Genomic DNA, 21,887 nt, shown 5'->3' with positions numbered 1-21,887 from the left:
ACTGTGCGCAGTTAGTGGACCCGTGTCCACAGTTGGGAAGTAGGAGGAAGACTGGAAGTATTCAACTTCCCGTTAGCATCCACAACCTTCTAAGACAGTGCATCAACGAGGGACCAAGTTTACAAACATCAGGCTAGAGGGGCTGTCTCACATTCAGACCATAGCAGGTGTAATGGTAGAGATTGTATCGAGCCTATAGGTCACTTTTTAGGTAATAGGAACAGTTTAACAATGCTAGTTCTTCTAAAACCACGAAATGAACTTCTCTTTCATTTGTGTCTTTGAGTACATGCATCCACGTCTTACAATTTTCACTAGCAAGATCCTTCAGTTAAATTTATTTCTAATATTATATTTTTGTGGTTATTTTGAAGGATTGAGTTTCTGACTTCCTTTTCACAGAAAATTGTTACTGGTATACAGAAATGCAACTGATTTTATAAGATAGGACCTGTGTATTGCTACTTTATTGAATTTATCTGTCTTTCCTATATAGGATCATATCATCTTCAAACAGAATACTATTTTTCTTCTCTTTCAATTTATGTCTTTATTGTTCTTTTTAAAACTTCTAGTACCCATATCTAGTAAAGAGAAAGAGAAACATCTGTCTTCTTATTGGTTTGCTGCAGCTTGAATGTGAAAGTTCACCATGGGCTCAGGTCCTTGAACACTTCATTTCTAAAACTATTTGGGGATGTTGTGCCACCATTGCAAGCCAGTCCTATCTGGATGACACGAGGTGTTTAGAAGCAGACTATTGAAGTTAGTACTCATTTCCAGTTCTGGTGCAAGATCCTGCTTCCTGATGCTCCAGGTAATAAGCAATCATTTAAAATTTTTTTGGTTTGTTTGTTTTGCTTTTTTTAAGACAGGGTTTCTCTGTGTAGCTTTGGAGCCTTTCCTGGAACTCACTCTGTAGATCAGGCTGGCCTTGAACTCACAGAGATCCGCCTGCCTCTGCTTTCTAAGTGCTGGGTTTAAAGGCGTGTACCATCGCCACTGGAAAGCAGTCATTTTATAAGCTCCTATTGTCAACAAACTAGACTTCCGTAGCCTAATGGACTATCCTATCTAAATCCATCTTCTTTTCCTTGACATTGTTCCTAACAGGTATTTTGCCGCAGCAGTTAAAAAGTGCTGATACACTGGGCTTAGAAGATAGACTTTCATTTTTCCCCATTTGGTATAATGCTGGCCATGTCTATTTTATGAAGGTGTAATATTTGTGGTGGAGGGAAGGGTTCATGAGTGGTGCTAAAACATATGGTAGAATTTAATGTATTGAAATCATCATATGATCTCTGTCTTCCAGACTATTTCATGTCATTACATTTATTGAGTTGTATGTATCAAACTATCATTACATTCTTGGGACAAAACCAGATTGATAATGCTGAATGGCCACTTTTTCATGCTAAATTCATCGGGCTTTTTACCTCTTTCATCTAAGTGTAATAGTTTTGAAAGAATTGGCTTCAGTTTTTAAAGATTTTTGTGAAAACATATAGTCATTGTGGGTATGGCCTTGAAGGCTTTGTTGGAACTCCAGTGGCCTTTTTCCTGTCTTGATGCTCCTGCTATTCCTCAAGCCCAAGAGTCCAAATGAACCTTCCACCCTATACACTGATTCTTGTCAGAGTGAAAAGGTAAGGTTATACCATGTTTTACTACATTCATCCCTGTATAAGAGTTCCAGTTACTCCACATTTTTTTTGTACCATATGATTATATTCACTTTGTAAAGGAGATATTTCAGTGTTCATCCACATCAAACTAAGTCTGATGATGCTCAGTGGGTAACAACTATGTGCAACCCCTAACCCTAACAGTAGTACAAAAATAAAGGTTCCAAATACATTAACAAATGTTTGGTGTAATCAATAATTAATGTCTAATAGAGAGTAAATTAACTACAGGGATGTGTAAAAACAGAGTCTAATCTATGACTCTGCTAAAGGAAGGAAAATATGGCATCACAAAGGACAGAAGGCTGTGAGGATGTGGGGAATGAACTTGAAACAGAAGTTAGAATTAAGTATCCATGGCAGATTGTCTGTTGATAGTCCTAAGGATATTTAAAGCTATGCATACTCAAGTTTCACATATAAAACAGTGTGGTATTTACATATAAGCTATGCACATCCTTCTGTGTAATTTAAATCACCTCTAGATTACCAAAATACTTCATATAATGTGTTTGTAGTTGTCATACTGCATTGCTTAAGAATAACAAGGAAAGTCTCTACATGTTCACTACATATACCATTTAAAAAATGTTTTATATTCATGGTTTTCTTGAACCCAGTCAATGTAGGAACAACATATCTAGATAGCCAAAGGAGTTGTCTAGTATGCATCAAATTTATATTGGATGAAGTTCAAAAAACTAGTGAGGTGAAGTCAGGTAAACCAGCAAGCTTGTCCAAGTCTCAATTCCTCTTTCACTTTAAAGAAAAGTTAAAGCAGATGATGCCTGGATTAATTAATTAATTCATTAATTAATTAAAAAGGTTAGCTTTAGTGGCCTATGAGTCTTTTTAAAGGAAAATATTTGAGATCTGTATGAATACAGAAAACCACCGTCATGCGTGCCAGGAGCAATGTTTGAGCTTTTTTAAAGCAGATAAGAGAAGAAATGGTGGCGAATATGTCCACAAACTCTTTTGCTGCATGCTCATCATCAAAGAATTTTGAGTTGGAAGTACTTAAACCTCCATGCCTATTTGTAGTCAAGGAAAATAAATCTATACTAGCACTTTACTTTGATGTTGATTACATAGGAAATTAATAGAAAAAAATCCAAAAGTTGTGCACTGAGGAATAGTGTGAACTGTTTAAATTTTGTCTCAGTTCATTACCTTTCCATGGAAACTTCCCAGCTATTAATTCCTATAACTTCTCAGGATATTTGATATACATGGATAATGTAAAAATGTTTATGAGCTCATGTTTATATAAATGTGTATTTTTTAAAAACAATTTCATGCTATACAAATGGTATTAGATACACGGTCCCATAATGTTCATGATTATCATGAAAAGGATAGATATGTTCTCTCCTACAGTCTGAGCCTTCATTCCACTGTGATGATGGAGCACAAGTATGGTGCAAGGTGACCTTCTGGCAAGTGCAGAGACCAAGAGGACCCAGGGAGTGAAGGGGGCAGCCGAGGCACTCTCTGTGTTTTACATCCACTCACAAGTCATTATTCTATGGTGTTTTTAAGCATTTAGTTAATAGTTAGTCTAATTTCTTTATTTCAGCCTCTTCCTTCTTTTCCATTGCTCTCTCTAGTGATGGGACAGGCTAATAGATTACTTATCACTCTAGATATGATGTAGACTGTGTGGTCTGGGTACCACTTTTAGTTTTCTGGGTGCTGCCTCAGGTTCACTGAGTTCCAGATATGTCTGTATAGATGTGCTTGTCTTTCGGAGTCAGTAGGCTCTCTCAGGCAGCTATTTTTATGTCAACACATATTTATATGTCTTTATACATTCTCTCAGGTAAAAATTTCGTGTTACACTTAAGAACAGATATACCAAACAACACAGTGGGATGCTTGTGGAAAGTGATACTTCTCCAATCAGCTCAAGTTCCTGTAGTAATTTGATCACTCTAGCAGGCAAAGGGTAAGATTGATGGAAAAGCACTATTCTTGCTGTCAAAGTGAGGAAATCTAAGGTGCTCCATGATTTAAATATGCCACAGCTTGTCCTTTGTGGTAAGGATGGCAAGCTTCTAGGGGGTAATCTTTCTTCTTTACACTGTGTTATTTGGTTTACAGATCTCCAAAGTTTAGCCCAAACTATACGCCAGGACTTGACAAAGCCAAGAGAAATACAATATGTCCTTCACAAACTATTCCTTATGGCTGGCTCATGAATTGACAAATTCCCTCCATGGGGGCAACTTACCTATTGGAAATCTTCTTGCTGACACTCTGTCGGCTCATTTACACTGTCAACCTGACTGTTCATTTCAACTGTAAACAGAAAATGTTAAAGAATTATCAAACCTAGAACCTTAAACACATGAAAATGGCCACTACTGTTTGAAAACATTCCCATTTCCTGTTTATGCCTTTTCTGTTTTCATTTATTCATGACACGGGATCAGGAGGTTAGGAATCACTCTCCTCTCAGCTGAACTGTCATTTCATGCAAGATTTGTGGTTTGGCAGTTTGCGTGTGTTTATTACCACCCTTAAGTAAATAAATTCAACGCTTTAATAGATATCTAGGAAAACAAAGAGAAAACAAAGAAAAGCAGATCATTGGCATGCAGAGAGGTACTCTGCTCCCTCCATAGTGGCAATGCCCATCCATAGTGGCAATGCCAATAGACCTGTTTGGTTTGCTGTGTTTACAATTTCAGAATTCAAAACAGTTCCTGTAAAATTGCCAGTGGGTACAATAGCCAGTAGATGCCATGAGATAGAAAAGCAACACATGTGCCTTTTACTTGATTGTGTTCATTCTATGTGGGCATTTGCATAAAAATAGAATGTATAATTATTGCCTTTCTCCAGACGTGGCCCAAAGCAGTCACTCTGGAAATTTCCAAGGGTCAGCAAGTTTAATGAGATTTTTACTATCCAAGCCCATACTGTAAACTAAGAAAATAAATATAGAAACGGACAGTGGGGGACAGGGAATATAGCTCAGTTGGTAGAGTGCTTGCCTCAAATGCTTGAGTCATGAATAGATTTCCTAGCAACACACATGGGAAACAGACAATGACAGATAATTACAATAGTAAAACCCTGACTTCAAATCCCTGGCAAGCAAACATAACCTCTAGTACAAATGTCCAGGACCAGTGCTGGTAGTCATCAGCTTCCACCGTTGTTTTCAATTTGCAAGAAAGCAAGGAAAGACACTTGACTGCTTGCTAGTCTTCTTATGCCAACCACCTCCAAATACAGGATCCTTAACTGTACAAATCCCCTTTGCCTGCCAAACACAGGAAATACTAATACCATCACTATAATAACATTTATTTATTTTTATTTGGGATTTTCATTTATTTGCACAAACCAACAACCTAAATTCCTTGTTTTTTGTTCAGAACATGAAAGAGTAAAAGAATGAAATAATGGTGGATGCTGGTTCCACACTACAAAGATGCTTGGAAGAGCAATGCCCTTGGATGGCACTCCAGGACCCCTCCCAGGACTGCAGGCTTAAAACACTGGTCTCTCTTCTCTTACCTGGAAACTGCACCGTTTTATTAATTACTTGTGATCTCATTTCAGACTCCATCTGTAAACTGACCAGATGCAACAGTTCTCTCAGCAAGGGAAGCATTCATGCACTGTTCAACCTGGCCCACAGATTCCCTCTCAGAGTGGAGTATGCGGGGTTAAGCACTGAGAAGCACTTCTGTTCCTTCTTCTAGTCAAAAGACACCAGGTCTACAACCTATTAATACATGTTCTATAAAAAGCATTCCACGATAAAATAACTCTTTGGAAAAGTAATGTTAAATCATATTAAAGAAGTTCTTGCTGAGTCTACAGGTCACCACTGCATCTAGGGCAAAGACACAGGATTTTCCACATCGGTTTCTTGTTCTTTAAGCATCAGTGGATGGGCTGGACATCCTCAGAGCTTACTTTGTGAAGAAGTGGTAAGGAACCATGTCCATAGTTTTAGGAACACCATTGTCAGGCTGTCAGGGGTCTTTAGTGGGTGGGTCTTGGGCTGGAGCATCCTCTGGGTAAGGAATGCTCCTGTGTAGAGGGCTTTGAATGAAGGAGGCAGTTCAGGTGATGGCAAGCCTTCGGGACGGAGAAATGCCTGCTCTAAGAAGCTGTGCTCAGACCTACCATGTTACTTCCCTTTATGGCTAAATTATTCCCGAGGTGATTATTAACTCAAAGTCATTTGCTTTTCTTTTTTACCTCTGAGAAACTCCTCAAAAGTGGAGAAATGTGGAGCTGACCAGCTAACCAACTAGCTTTACAGGAACAGTAGATCCACTGAGAGACCATGGTGCCTGCTGTTAGTGTAACAGAATGAGAGTTTGGTTGAAGGCTGGAGCAGGGGAGTGCAGTCTACCCTCGATGGAAAAACTGTTCTTCCTCAACTTGGGAAGGTCATCCTCTTTGACTCAGTAGGAAACTTCAGGAAGGATGCTTATGGAGCTATGAGGGAAGAAGGGGACCACTGCCTAGCGATCCAGATCAGCCAAATCAGCACTGTCAATAAATGGGGTGACAGATGTCATGCTCACATTTTAGTGTAACAAACAAAAAGACACATTGAAGCAGGCAGCAGGAAAAGACTTGTGGTATCCTTCCCTTCACTCCAAACAGTCCAGCTTGGGGAAGTATTCCTTGCTTATGAGAGGGACATATAATTGAGTCCAAGCCTTAAACCTGAAACCTAGAACAAAGCTAGCCACAGTGAAATCTGGTGCTAGAGAAAGGCCAGTGACCCCCAGGCACCAGGTAGAGCCCTAGGGCCTGAATCTCTAAAATTACATTAGGCTTGGTAGCTAACTCCCTCTACAAAGTCTTCTCAAATCTATGGTAGCAGAGTGGAGAACAAGACCCTCCCAGATGGGAAGAAAGGTATGAAAGCAAGCTAGCATCAGGATTTGTCTGGACCCCAGTATCATTCCTGCTGCACTTTGATCCAAGACCTGGTAGAAAGTGAAGATCTTGTTTGTCAGCCACAGCTCAAAGCCTCTAGTCCAGTTCTAACATCAGGTAGAGACCTGTGGGCTCCAGGAATAGATTCCACTTTGGGCCTGCATCGGGTCCAGCTTTGGCAACCTATAGTATAGATGCTCCCTTCCTGTGGCTATGAAAATCTCCGTAGCTATGAGCCTTGTATGTGACCCAGCTTAGTGCCAGCCTTTGCTAGCCAAAGGATGGTTTCTACTATTTATCTCACATCTCAGGTAATGCGGCTTTAACAAGCCAGTTAACAGAGTTCCAGTCTTGTCCTCGAACCGGAAATAGACTGTGCCTCGTGCTTTGGCTTACATCAATACCAAATGAAGTGTTGTTCCTTGGTGTACGTGACCATGCAGGTCCTTGCTAACATGAGACTTAGGCACATCTCAGCTTAGCGTCAGTGAGGATTGCTTTGGTCAACACTAACTCAACCTAGGATATTGCAAGACCAAATCTCTGAGTGTAGAACAGGGTAGTTAAGTGATAGGTTTTAGCAGCCCAGGGCCAAGTTCCAGAATAAAATCTAACACTGAGGAAGAGCTAATTTCTAGGTTTGGCTACTAAGAGCTCTGGAAGATCTCCAAGGCAAGGTAACGATGTGAGGTACTGGACTTCCAAAGCATATAGCATAGCTTGGGCTGGTTGCAGAAATCTGTTGCCACAATTCCACTTCACCAGTGTGCAATCACATGAGTGTGGGCCTTGGACTTACCCCAGTGTTGTGCTACTCTTGGCAGCACCACTGGCTATAAATGTGACATTGGAGCTGCAGGCCGGTCTATCAACAGTGAATTTGTCTAAAGTCAGTCCGAGCCTGCCCTGGCACCTCAACACAGACTGATAACTGTGGATAACAGAGACCAGTTTATGGAGACAGACACAATTTCTTTATGAACAATAAAATCAAGAGTGTGTTTGGACAAATTTGGGCTGAAACAATATATACTCCCCACAGACTTAGGAGCCACCCAGTGCTGAAACATGTGCAGCCTGTTTCAGATTTCTGGAAGATGGGTGCTGACAAAACTCTGTATCAGCTCACTATTTGATACTGAAATGGCCTCACATGCCAACAATATCATAATATTTCAAGGAAACTGTGACCTTACCTCACACTCAAAATAAGATGCCTGAAACTTACTGGCTAGGAACCAGTATAGAATAAAAAAAAAATACAGGAGAACTCTTAGGGAACTTAAATACTTGTTTTAGGGAAAGAGCTTATGATAGAAGAAAACAGAAATGCTACAAAGATAAAGGAATTTTAAAAAAAATCACCCCCAAAATCTGAGCTGAAAAAATATGCCAATCAAATTAAAACCACAATAGAAGGTACCAGGAGATTAATTGAAAAGAACCATTAGTGAGCTAGAATTCATGCTACCATGAGAGGCACAACCAAAAATAAGGAAGGCAGATAATGTGTCTTTGGCACACTGTTAAAAGAACAAATATTTGGGTAATTGGAATTCAAGAATGACATGACAATACCAAAGGAGTAGAAATTACTGAAAGAAATGATAGAACCCTTTTCTCATGAAAGATAGAAACATTCAGATATATGAAAGTTAAAGGTCACTTGTAGCTCAAATTCTAATTGGTCTTCATAAAAAAAAAATCTGGAATCAGATATAGATGTAAATGCTGAAAGATCAGAGAAGTAAAGGAGTTAGCCAAAGTCACCTCTTACCTCCATGACTTCTCAGACCAAAAATGGGGCCAAGCTCCTGTCTTCTCCTGCCTTGTATCTCCACCTCCCTAGTGCTGGGATTAAAGGTGTGAGCCTCCACCACCTGGCTCTGTTTCACTTTTAGACTGGATCAATCTCCTGTAGCCCAGGTTGGCCTTAAACTCCTGATCTTCCTGCTTTCTCCTTGCAAGTGCTGGGATTAAAGGTGTGTGCCACCACTGCCTGGCTTCTACGGTTAACTAGTGGCTAGCTACACACTCGGATATCCAGGCAAGCTTTATTTGCTAGAACACAAACAAAATATCACCACAGTCACCAATCAGATTTAATCTACTCTATCTTCCCAACATATCTTATGATTAAAGATGAAGAGATTCTCAAAGCTGCAAGAAAAAAGAAAGAAATAATGTATACAAGTGTGCCAAGACACCTGACAGCAGACTGCCTCGTAAAAACATGCTGGCCAGGAGAGAGTGGAATATGATCTCTATAGTACTCATGGATAGAAACACTAAGGCCAGCAAAGGTACAGATTAGCACTTGAGCCCTGAGAGGAGCATCACCAAACTAAAGCCAAGAAGGGGTATGAGACCTGTTCCACAAAAATGCAAAGAGACCCACCCTTCAAACTGAAAGAGCTACCAAGTCAGATGAAAAATAGGTAGGTGTGAAATTTGTGTGCTAATCTACAAGTGAATTTAAAATGCCTACAACTATAAGCATGGCATAGAGCATGAAGAAGACTCAGAACATTAATGATAACCAGACCCATAGGCTGAGAAATAACCATTACACAAAAATAGAAAATTGGATTTTCAAAAGTTCAAAACTACTCTTGCTTTATCTAATTTATTCTCCCATTGTCAAAAATAGCATATTAGGTATGCCAGAGAGGACTAAACATATTATGTAGCTGAAGATGACCTTGAACTCCTGACCCTTCTTGCCTCTACTTCCAAAGAGCTGAGATTACAGGTGTGTGTCATCATACTTGATATAGTGTATTTTTGCCCTTTTGTTTCTGTTCTTTATATTATTATTTCAAAAGATTTTTATAAGTGTTGTGTCAAGTGTGATGAAATAATTATTTTTGGTTTATAAGATGAAGAACAGAAGAAAGGAAGTACAAGAAAACTAGGAAATGATTTACACAATGGCTGAAGTAAGACCTTACCTTGAATGTAAATCAAGTTTCCAATGAAAAGTCACTGTTACAGATTGGGGATAAAACACAGGGCCAAATTATATATTGCTTTGAGGAAACTTAGCTCACCACTCAAGGCATGTATAGATTGAGAACAAAGAGATGGAGTAAAATATTCTATGCTCAGGGGATCCAAAAGGAAGCAGGAATAGCCATACATACAGCAGATAAAATGACTTGACTTACTTATAATGAAAAGAGGTAAAAAGGGTTGTTTTATGACAAATGGGTCAATTCTGCAAGAGAAACAAACTTTTAAATATATACAGCAGATCTTAGTGGCCCTAAGTGGATGGCTAGCCTCTTAACATAGCAGCTGAGATTGTTAATATCACATTTGCAGCAAAGGTAAGATCATCTAGCCAGAAAATCCCAAGCAAACAAAAGGATTAAATTGCACCCTAGACTCAAAGCTTCAGCAGTCATCCACAGGATGTTCCATTTGCTAAAGGTACATTTTTCTTAGCTATACACAGAACATTCTTCAGGACAGATAACATGATAGATCATACAACAAAGCCCAATACATTTCATTAGATGTAAATGATACTGTTTAGGATTTAATAAAAAAAATCAATAACAAGGAAACCTTTAAAAGGCCACATAAAATGTGCATTTGAAAAATCACTGGATATAGGAATAAAATTAGTCACCGAAATATATTGAAATAAGACCCATATGATGTCCTGTGAGAGCAACCAGTTCTGCTCTCCAGGTTCTTGCTTATCAGGTTCCGTCTGGGCCTCTGTCAGTCCTTATCCGCGTAGTCACTCAGCTACCATTCACACTATGCCTGCCCTCCCTCACCACCACAGTGCTCCCTGAAGTCCAGAGCTGGGCTCAGTGAGTAGAATGCAGCTCTCAGTTCAAGCTTGGGCCTGCAGAGACTTGACTTATGCAGGAGACTGGAAGTAGCCTGACTTGGACAGTAGGCCCCATCTTCCTGCCTTTTCTCTGAAGCTGCTGTGTTAAGAGGCTAGCCATCCACTTAGAGCCACTAAGATCTGCTGTATATATTTAAAAGTTTGTTCTCTTGCAGAATTGACCCATTTGTCACAAAACAACCTTTCTTATCTCTTTTCACTATGATAAGTCATTTTATCTGCTGGTAGAAGGAGGAGAATCAAAGGGATGCTGCCCAGCAGTGGTTGTAAGGAGAACCTCAAGGTATCCCCACTTACAGTTCCTTTGTTTCCCCACTGGCCTGAGCTCAGTCATGTCCACAGGCCAGGGGCTCAAGGAGTCAGTTCTACTTGGGGAGGAAGGAGCTGCAAAAGTCAACACATCTGAGTGACTGTCATCCTCTTACCCTCACCCTCCAGAGCCTTTCCTTCAGTCCTTTCCTGCCTCAGCCTTGCTTCCTTGGCTCAGGCTTCCATTCCTTTCAGTACAATTTCACTGTGGTGGTTTGAAAGAAAATGGCCCTCAAGGCTCATAGGGAATGGCACCATTAGGAGGTGTGGCTTTATTGGAGGAAGTATGTCACTGGAGGTGGACTTTGAGGTCTTAGACGCTACAGCCATGCCCAGTGCCTCACTCTCTTACTGCTGCCTGCCAATCCAGATGTAGAATTCTCAGCTACCACTCTAGCACCATGTCTGCCTGCATGCTTCCTGCCATGATGATAATGGACTAAACCTCTGAGACATATGCCAACCCCAATTAAGTGTTCTCATTTATAAGAAAAAGAAAGAAAATATATTAAAACAAATGAAAAATGTAGATAACATACTGAAACTTATCTGACACAATGGTCATATTACTAAAGGGGAAATTTATAGCAATCAATCCAAATATAAGATAAAATTGGAAATATCTCAACCTATCCCTGAATATCAAGTATCTAGATTACAATATCAAACCAAACCCACCATTAGTAAAAATATAATGAAACAATGCAAAACACACTAAAAGAGCTGCTTCTTTAGAAAAATAAAATAACCCTCAGCTAAATTAAGGAAAGAGAATAATAAAATCAGATTAAAGGGAGGCAATACAACTGATAAATACAAAAGATCATGACCATTACATAACTATATGACAAAAATGTTAATCTAGAAGAAGGCATTTCCTAGATGCTTACATGTTCTCAAAACTGAATCATGAAGAAATAGAAAAGACCAATAACAAGAGAGGAGATTGACTCAGTAATAAAAAGCCCAATTCTACCCACTTAGTGTCACTGACATTAGTATTTCTGGGTTTTGCTCAATGAAGGCAGCATTCAAAGAACTAGTATTGATTCATGGAAGTTATTCCAAAACTAGGAGAGGAAGAAATTCTCCCAAACTAATTTCATAAAACCAATATTACTTTCATTCAATATCCAGGTAACCAGGCCTCTCTCCTCCCTCACCACAGAGTAAAGGGGAAGACGGGAGAGCAAAAACACTCAGATCAATAGCCTCAATAAACACAAATGTAAAATTGTGCACAAAACTAGGAAACCAAATCCAACAGCACAGTAAAAAGATTATATGCGAGGACAATTGGGCTTCATCCTGGGGAGGTAATGATGGTTCAATATATGCAAATCAGCAACCATGATGAGCCACCAAATGAGCATGAAGGACAGACCCATCAGTCATGTGAATCGATGCCGACAAGGCATCTGATAAAAGTCAAAGCTGTTTCATGATTAAAATGCTGGACAAATTGTGTAAACATAATATAACATATAGCTATCAATTATAATAACCCAACTGACAAGCTTCCTAGGATGTGAAATAAGAGTCCTACACTCTCTCCACTTCCATTTGTTCGAGTTCTGTACATTGTATCCAGGGCACTTGGGCAAAAAGTAGATCTAAAGGGCCCCAAAGTGAAAAGTTGCCCATGTATGCTTTGATTTTACTTATAGGAAATGCCAAGGACCGCTCTCTAGTAGAACTGCTAATGAAATTCAGCGAAGTTGAAATAACATATGTGTACCATTGCTATATGGCCATAGTGACTTGTTTTAAATAGAAATAAGTCAATCAATTCCATATCTAGGGGGAAACTTAACTACAAAATATTGATCAAAGAAACTAAAGAAAATACAAAAAAGTAGAAAATGTCTATATTACCCCAGCTTAATCCACATAAAAATTATAATGATATTACTCACACAGTTGGGAAAAATAATTTTATATATAGCTATAAAAATCTCCAATAGCTAAAACGATCCTGAGCAAAAAGAACAAATGAATAGGTGGTAAGCATACTTCAAAACTGGAATGACTTAAGCACCAAGTTTTGGGCTTAAAACAGTCAAGTGAATTACTAGGTAGCATAGAAAGCATTATAAACATGTGCTAGACAAAGGATAGTTCTTTTCACTAAGAGATGCACATGGATTGTATATCTATGTGCAGAAGAGTAATGCTAGACTCCTCTTTTTCATCAGTTACAAAAATCAACTAAAAGTAGATTAAAGACTCATAGAAGATATGAAACTATGGGAGGAAAACAGGGGAAACACCTCATGACATTGACAAGGGCAAGGATTTTTGGCACAGGCCACAAAAAGCCCAGGAAACAAAAGCAAATTGCATCAAATTCAAATGCTCTTTCACAGCAAAAGAGATAGTTGATGGAGTGAGGAGACATTATATCAAATGAGAGAGAATCTCAGTAAGGTACACCACTGAAAAAAGGTTGAAAGCCAGAATAAAAGAGATTAAAGAAATGTATTAGCAAGGGAAAATATGACCTACTTTATAAATAAGCAACAAATCTAAGCAGACATTTCTCAAAAATGGCCAACAGGAATATTGAAGTACAAATTAAAAATTGCACAAAGATATCACTTCCTTGCAGTAAAAATTATGGTTATCAAAAACAATGAAATCATAAAAGTTGACAAGGATTTGGAGAAGCCTTGCAAATTGTTAGTGTGAATTTAAAATAGTATAGTCACTATAGAAAATAGTATGGAATTTTCATTAAAAAAAGAGAGAACTACCATATGATCAGGCAATCCAAGTACTGAGAATATACCTGAAGGAAACAAAATCAGTATGTTGCAAAACTTCTTTGCAACACAATATCCACAAAACAGAAATAAAAGTTTAGGAATTTATAAGTGGATAAAGAAAATGTGGCATATATATGTAGTGGAATACTAGTTATACTAGTTGTCATTACAGGAATGAATCCTGTCATTTGTGACATTTGTGAAACTAGAGATTGTATTAAAAGAAATAGGCTGGATACAGAAAGACAGGAGATTAGTCATGTCTCAGAAACTGAATGGAAGACAGTGGTGACCAGAGACCAGGCACACTGCGAGGAGCTCTGTGATGGCTTTTGAGTTACAGTGGGGTCAGGGTGACAAGTTGTGTTGTAGGATTGCATGGGAGGATGTCTGCAGATGAAAATGATAGAATTACATTTCAAAGAGCTGAAAGGGATTTAAGATTCTACCATGAAGAAATGAGTACTATTGGATGAATATTCTTAACCTGACTTAGACATTATATGATGTAATCGTCTATAGACCATAGCATAGTAGACCATCAACAAGTGTAACTTTATAATTTTATGTATCACCAAAAATTAGTAAACATGTATCACTTTACATAGTTGATAACCTATGGATTCTAGTTTTCATAGCTGTGAGATTGGCTGTTGCTGAGGGACAAGTATTTTCTGCAGCTTGTCTTCATTCCCAGGCCCAAGGCGACCAGATTCACTGGCTTCTATCTTATCTAGTATATACTCAGTAAGCTGTCAAGCTCACTGACCCTGCCTTCCATAGTCTACAGAAGTAAGGAATGTCCCTTGTGCTGTGGGTGGCTGCTGGCTCTCCTGTCCTGGTTTCTCTTGCAGCAAGTGTTTGGTGTTACTAAAGGATATTTCATCAAAATTCAGTGCACCTCTCCAATCAAACTCGAAAAGAATCTTTATTATAATATTTACAACACAAACCTCAATGACTCAGTAGAATCATGTCTGTGGAAACAGGTATTTTTCTAGTGCAAATAATGGTATTTAAAGTATTCTTAGCATGGGTGTGTAGGAGAGGGGATGTTAACAAGTTCATGGTTCCAGGATCTTTATTGAATCTGATTAAAAAGCATCTAAAGTTAAGTGAGTTCATTTTTAAGGTACTCTGAAAGAGTCATTGTGTTTGGTCAAAGCATCAGAGGTGAAGTGGTTGAGCATATGAGAGGAATCTTAGGCCAAGCTCACTGGAGCGCTCTGGAATGCTGGGGTAGCAGGGATAATAGCAGGCCAGGTTAATTTCAGTTTGACCTTGAATGACTCACTATGACCTCAATATAGTGAAGAATGTTTAAGCCATGAACCACATGTGTTATCTTAAAACACAATTTGTTCATATGTGTATACACACACACATATACATAAGAGTGTGTGTGTGTGTGTGTTTTAAAGGCTTCCATTTTTATTATTTCTAGGTTGAATTTGACTTTTGAAATTTACTTTGTTCTAAACAAATACATTTATTCCTAGATCAAATAGTTCCCATAATCCTAGATGACATGTGCACAAAATACCACAGATTCGTAGTTGAGCACAGGTAGCTCAGACTCACCATCAGGACCTGTAGTGTTTTCTGTGTCACTGGAACCTTGGCTTTTCGCAAACCCAGAAGGTGCATCCTCGCTTTGAGCTGAAGAAAGGAAATCAGAGAGTCCTGGTTACTATAGAATCAGCATAGCCCTGCTGCCAATCTGCTCTTGCCCGCCATTGCCCTCTTAAATTAAAACATACTCTGGGAATTGAACTTCTTTTGTAGAGTGGGTTACAGGAGGAATTTGAGGGTCAAGATGCTTGAATACTTCAGCATTGTCTCCTAAGTTCTCTTTAATTTGTGAGATAATCATATACATAGTTTCTCAAATTAGAAATCTAGTAGGATAAAAAGAATGACAAATATGCTTTAATCAACACAGTGTGCAATTTAAATTTAGGGAAGGAGTGGAGAGAGGGAGAGAGAGAGAGAGGAGAGGAGAGAGAGAGGGAGAGGGAGAGAGAGAGAGAGAGAGAGAGAGAGAGAGAGAGAGAGAGAGAGAGAGAGAGAGTCTTTAAAATGAAGCCATGAAGAAAAAACCTGATCTTGCCTTAGGCATGCCTGAGAGCTGCAAGGTCCTTCTCTTCACAGGAAGGGTTTTCTTGTTAAACTACAGAAGAATAACACTGCTGCTTCCCCAGGAGACCTTCTAAGGCACACAGTGCTGGACTGCTGAGTGTCTAGCCTGCTGCTAGCTTGTGTTGTAACCCATTTTCTATATGACCCTCAGAAAGAAGATCATCCATTTGCTGTGGTTTAAGTTATAAAACACCACACACACACACACACACACACACACACACACACACACACACACACCAAAAAATAAAATAAACCAAGTATAACATTCCTATTGGAAACCATACTTATATTTTCTTGTAAAGTGCTTTTGGATTAATAAAATATTAGCATAAAAAAATAAAATAAAAATAAAATTCAAGGTTTCTATGTGTAGCCCTGGCTGTCCCAGAACTCACTCCGTAGACAAGGCTAGCCTCCAATGCAGATGTTCTCCTGCCTCTGCCTCCCTAGTACTTAGATTAAAGGTGTGGGCCATTATACCCAACTTACACACATTAACTGATACTGGGAGAAGATTGTTTGCATTTCTAGATATTCAGAAAGACAATAACCTCTCAAATACTAAATAACTAACATGTTTTCTCAATATGAAGAATAAAGGCATTTACAAATACAGATACTTGAAGATTATATTTCTGTATTTTTTAAAGAGAAAGTGAAATCATTTGACAGGAGGATATCCTGACAGGAGATGTTAAATTCAGTGTGCCAAATGGGGATAAAGCAAGAGGGGGCTTCTCCAGTTTATAATCTTTCAGAGGGAAAGACTTTCGAAGATAGAGTCTGTACTCCTGTCAATCATTTACTGAAACTGACAGTCAAGAAATAAGACTTAGTGTATATGGTTTTATGTTGAGGTTTCTGATCCACTTGGACTTGGGTTATGTGCAGACTGATAGATACAGATCTATTTGCATACTTCTACATGATGACATCCAATGAGACCAGCACCATTTGCTGAAGATGCTTTCTTTTTTCCATTGTATATTTCTGGCTGCTTTATCAAAAATCAGGTGTTCGTAGATATGGGGATTTACATCTGGGTCTTCAGTTCTGTTCCATTGATCAACCTGTCTGTTTTTATGCTGATACCATGAGCTTTTAATTACTATATCTCTATAGCACAGCTTGAAATCAGGGATACCTCCAGAAGTTCTTTTGTTGTACAGGGTTGTTTTCGCTATATTGTGTTTTTTGTTTTTCCATATGAAGTTGAGTATTGTTCTTTCAAGTTCTGTAAATAATTGTGTTGGAATTTTGATGGGGATTGCATTGAATCTGCAGATTGCTTTTGGTAAGATGGTCATTTTTACTGTGTTAATCCTATTGATCCATGAGCATGGGAGATCTTTCCATCTTCTGATATCTTCTCCCACTTCTTTCTTCAAAGACTTGAAGATCTTGCCATACAGGTTTTTCACTTGCTTGGTTAGAGTTATATCAATATATTTTACATTATTTGTGGCTATTGTGAAAGGTATTGTTCCCCTGATTTCTTTTATATATAGGCAGGATACTGATTGATTTTTTTTAGTTTATTTTGTAAACAGCTACTTAGCTGAAAGTGTTTATCAGCTGTAGGAGTTCCTTGATAGAGTTTGGAGGTTGCCTTATATATACTATCATATCATCTGCAAATAGGAATACTTTGACTTCTTCCTTTCCAAATTTTATTCCCTTGATCTCCTTTAGTTGTCTTAGTGCTCTAGCTAGAACTCTAAGTACTATATTGAATAGATATGGAAGATATGGAGAGAGTGGACAGCTTTGTCTTGTCCTTGATTTAGTAGAATTGCTTTAAGTTTCTTTCCATTTAATTTGATTTTGGTTATTAGCTTGGTGTATATTATCTTTATTATGTTTAGGTTTGTCCCTTGCATCTCTGATCTCTCCAAGACTTTTATCATGAAGGGGTGTTGGATTTTGTCAAAGGCTTTTTCATCATCTAATGAGATGATCACGTCATTTTTTTTTCTTTCAGTTTGTTTATATGGTAGATTACATCGACAGTTTTTCATCATCCATCCCTGTATCTCTGGGATGAAGCCTAGATGAGAATGGTGGATGATCTTTTTGATGTGTTTTTGGATTCTGATTGCGAGTATTTTATTAAGTATTTTTTTTTTTTTTTTTTTTTTTTTTTTTTTTTCGGAGGTTTTTTGTAGCTTTGCGCTTTCTGGACTTTGTTTGGTGCTCGAATCACAGAGATGCTGCTCTGCTCCGAGTGTGGATTAAGGGTGCGCACCGGGCTTTTATTAAGTATTTTTACATCAATGTTCATGAGGGAAATTGGTCTGTAATTCTCTTTCTTTGTTGAGTGTTTGTGTGGTTTGGGCATCAAGGCAATTGTAGCCTCATAGAATGAATTTGGCAATGTTCTTTCTGTTTATAATTTGTGGAATAATTTGAGGAGTATTGGTATTAACTCTTCTTTGAAAGTCTGATAGAACCCTGTTCTTAAAAAATATGGCCATGGGCTTTTTTTTGGTTGGGAGATTTTTAATGACTGCTTCTATTTTCTTAGGGTTATAGGTCTATTTAAATTGTTTATCTGATCTTGATTTAACTTTGATTATGTGGTTTCTGTCAAGAAAGTTTTCCATTTCTTTTGGATTTCCAAATTTGTGTACATGTTTTTGAAGTATGACCTATTGATTCTATGTCTTTCTGCACCTGATAGAAGAGAAAATGGGGAATAGCCTTGATCACATTGGCACAGGAGACATCTTCCTGAACAGACCACCACTCACACAGGGACTAAGATCAACAATAAATGGGACCTCATGAAACTGAAAATCTTCTGTAAGGCAAAAGACACTGTCAAAGGACAAAACAGTAGCCTACAGAATGGGAAAAGATCCTCACCAACTCCATGTCTGACAGAGGGCTGATTTCCAAAATATATAAAGAACTAAAGAAACTAGACATCAACAAACTAAATGATAGAATAAAAAATGGGGTTCAGATCTAAACAGAGAATTCTCAACAGAGGAATCTCAAATGGCCAAGAAGCACTTAAAGAAATGTTAAACATCTGTAGCCATCAGAGGAATGCAAACCCAAACAACTCTGAGATTCCACCTTATACCTGTCAGAATAGCTAAGATCAAAAACACAGTGACAGAATTGGGAATTGATTTACCTCAAGACCTAGCTATACTACTCCTGGGCATATACTCAAAGGATGTTCAATTATACCACAAGGACACTTGCTCAACTATGTTCATAGCAGTTTTATTCATAATAACAAGAAAGTGGAAACAATCTAGATGTCCTCAACCAAAGAATGGATAAAGAAAATGTGGTACATTTACACAATGGAGTAATATTCAGCTGTTAAAAACAATGCCATGAAATTTGCCAGCAAATGGATGGAACTAGAAAAGATCACCCTGACTGAGTTAACTTAGACCCAGAAAGACAAACATGGTATGTACTCACTTATGTGTGAATATTAGCTGTTAAGTAATGATACAATCAAGCTACAATCCACAAGACCAGAGAGGCTAGGTAACAAGGAGGCCTCAAGGGGGGACATATGAATCTCACTGAGAATGGGAAATAGAATAGACATCACAAGTCAATGGGGGTGGGGGAGTCTTGGTGGAGGGTGGACATGGGAACAGGAGTGGTCAGATTGGGGAAAGATGGAAGGAGAGAATACTAAGGAAGACAACTGGAATCAGGGGCATCCTTGGGATGTGACAGAACCTAGTGCAATGGAAACTTTCAGGAATCTATGAGGATGAGCCTAGCTAAGATATGGAGGCTGAACTGGCCATCTCCTGTAACCAGGCAAGGCTTCCAGTAGAGGGATTGGGACCCCAAACTTAGCCACACAACCTTTGACCTATAATTTGCCCTGACTACAAGATATGCTAGGGTAAAGGTAGCACAGAAATGCTGTGGATATCGCTCTATATAAATAAAACACTGATGGCCAGTGACCAGACAGGAAGTATAGGCGGGACAAGGAGAGAGGAGAATTGGGAAACAGGAAGAAGGAGGGGAGACACTGCAGCCACCACCAGGATAAGCAGCATGTAAAGATGCCGGTAAGCCACCAGCCACGTGGCAAGGTATAGATTTATAAAAATGGGTTATTTTAAGATAAAAGAACAGTTAGCAAGAAGCCTGCCACGGCCATACAGTTTATAAGTGATATAAGCGTCTGAGTGATTATTTTATATGTGGATTGTGGGACTGCGGAGCTTGGTGGAACCTGCAGAGAAGCCCTCCAGCAACATAGAAATTATGGGAGTGGCCAGCCAGTGACTGGAGCAGCTTGAGACCCATACCATGAGAGGGGAGCCTACCCCTGACATTGCCTGGAGGGCTAGGACCCAGAGGCTGGACAGCCCAGAGACCTAGGATAGAACCAAACATGAATGGTAATAAATAAACCAATAAATGTCAATGAAATGATTCCTAATGATATTCTGCTACAGTTATAGAGTCCCAATTGTCATCAGGGAGGCTTCACCCAGCAACTGATGGGAATAGATGCAGAGACCCACAGCCAAACATTAGGCAGACCTTGAATAATCCTACAGAAGTGAGGTAAGAAGGAGTGTGGGAGTCAGAGCATCTAAGAGGCCCAGAAAACTCTCAGAATCAACTACCCTGAGCTCATAGGGGCTCACAGAGACTGAATTGCCAACCAGAGAACTTGCATGGGACTGACCTAGGTTCTTTCCATATATGTGGCAGTTGTGCAGCTTGGTCTTCTTGTGGGACTCCTAACAGTGGGAGCAGGGGCTGTCTCTGACTCTGTTACCTGTTTTGGGACCATTTCCACCTACTGGGTTGCCTTGCCCAGCCTTAATAGAAGAGGAGGTGCCTAATCTCACTGCAACTTGATATGCCATGGCTGCCTGATGCCCGTGGGAGGTCTGCCTCTTTCTGAAGAGAAAAGAGGAGGAGTAGATGGGGTGAAGGGACTGGGAAGAGAAGAGGGAGGGAAAGGAAACTATGATCAAGCTGGAAAAAATACTAATAAAAAAAGAAATATGACTTAGACATGATTTAGCATGTAGCCTGGGTACGTGGATGGTAGGGAGGTCAGAACTTGAAGACACAAATACAAGTGGATTAGGGAAAGAGGAAGAAAGCCATTTTAAGATTTGAAGTATGAGTTAAGACTCATTTAATTAAAAATGCCAAACAGGCTTTTACATTGGGTATAGGAAGAAGGGTGTGAAATACACAGGAGGAATTAGGGAGATGTCATTCTTCAGTAAAACTGATGATACACAGGAAAAAGGTAACACAAGATGAAAACTCTTCAAGAATAACCATCTATGACATTGCTTGAGTTCTTCTAGTAATGTCTAAGGATGAAATCAGGACACAGAAAATAGACCTTGAACTTCCAGCAGGACCTGTCACCATAGTATCACACTTTAACTGAAACTTCCAGAAAGTTTAGCACTTTGTAAATGCTCATTAACACACTACTTACACTTGCATACAAAGAATAGGGACATGAGCAGTTTGCCACTTTCAGACTAAAAGCATAGCAGAAATACAGAAAAACATTTGACTTCATAAACACAACAAGCTTTGGGGTGGAACTTACAAGTATTTTGAAAGAAAAAAGAAATACATATGTTTTTATCACAGGCAATTAATAATATTAGAAGATATAAAGAACTTCTAAAAATAGAAATGTAGGACAATACTCCAACAGAAAAAATTGAAAGAGATTTGAGAGTTTACAAAGTAAGAAATAATGTCCTACATTCAAGTGAAAGATGATTCAGTTTTATAATTATGAAAAAATTGCAAATTAAGATGATAATGAGACAGGGTTTCTGCCTGAGGTTGGCTCTGGCGATGCAGCCTAACCCAAGTCTCTAGAAGTACTGGACAGATTGCTAACAAGAATTATTTCAAGGAACCAATGAGCTAACGATGCAGCACAGACCCTATGAGGAATGAAGTAGTGGGCTGGCATTCCAGAACCAGAGATTGAACAGCCACTCCAGGTGTCTTTGAGGGTTGGTGGAAGGCAGAATGTAAGTGGTAAGGGCCCACCAAGGAAGAAATACCCTAAATACCACAATTTTTGTTTAGGGCAAAGACAGATAAATTTTTAAGTAAAAAAACAAATTCCAGGGCTGGGGATATAGCTAAGCAGTGGAACATTTGTCTAGAATGTGAGGGGGTAGGTTTAATTCTCAGCAACACACACACACATACACA

General features: G+C 38.9%; 1 protein-coding gene across 1 annotated transcript in view; it reads right to left on the bottom strand.

Annotated features, from left to right (window-relative positions):
• The window catches only part of Macrod2 (mono-ADP ribosylhydrolase 2), a 1,962,999-nt gene that overhangs the window by 6,841 nt on the left and 1,934,271 nt on the right, over window positions 1-21,887 (bottom strand). The window contains exons 17-18 of the mRNA XM_028884439.2: window positions 15,123-15,200; window positions 3,922-3,989 (exon numbers count right to left, since the gene is read on the bottom strand). Coding sequence (XP_028740272.1) covers window positions 3,922-3,989; window positions 15,123-15,200 — 146 coding nt within the window. The remainder of the gene's footprint in view (window positions 1-3,921; window positions 3,990-15,122; window positions 15,201-21,887) is intronic.

This window comes from Peromyscus leucopus, chromosome 4 (assembly GCF_004664715.2).
Source record: "Peromyscus leucopus breed LL Stock chromosome 4, UCI_PerLeu_2.1, whole genome shotgun sequence".
Classification (NCBI taxonomy): Eukaryota; Metazoa; Chordata; class Mammalia; order Rodentia; family Cricetidae; genus Peromyscus; species Peromyscus leucopus.
The sequence above is the reverse complement of the archived record's forward strand: the minus strand, read 5'-3'. Positions and strand labels throughout refer to the sequence as shown.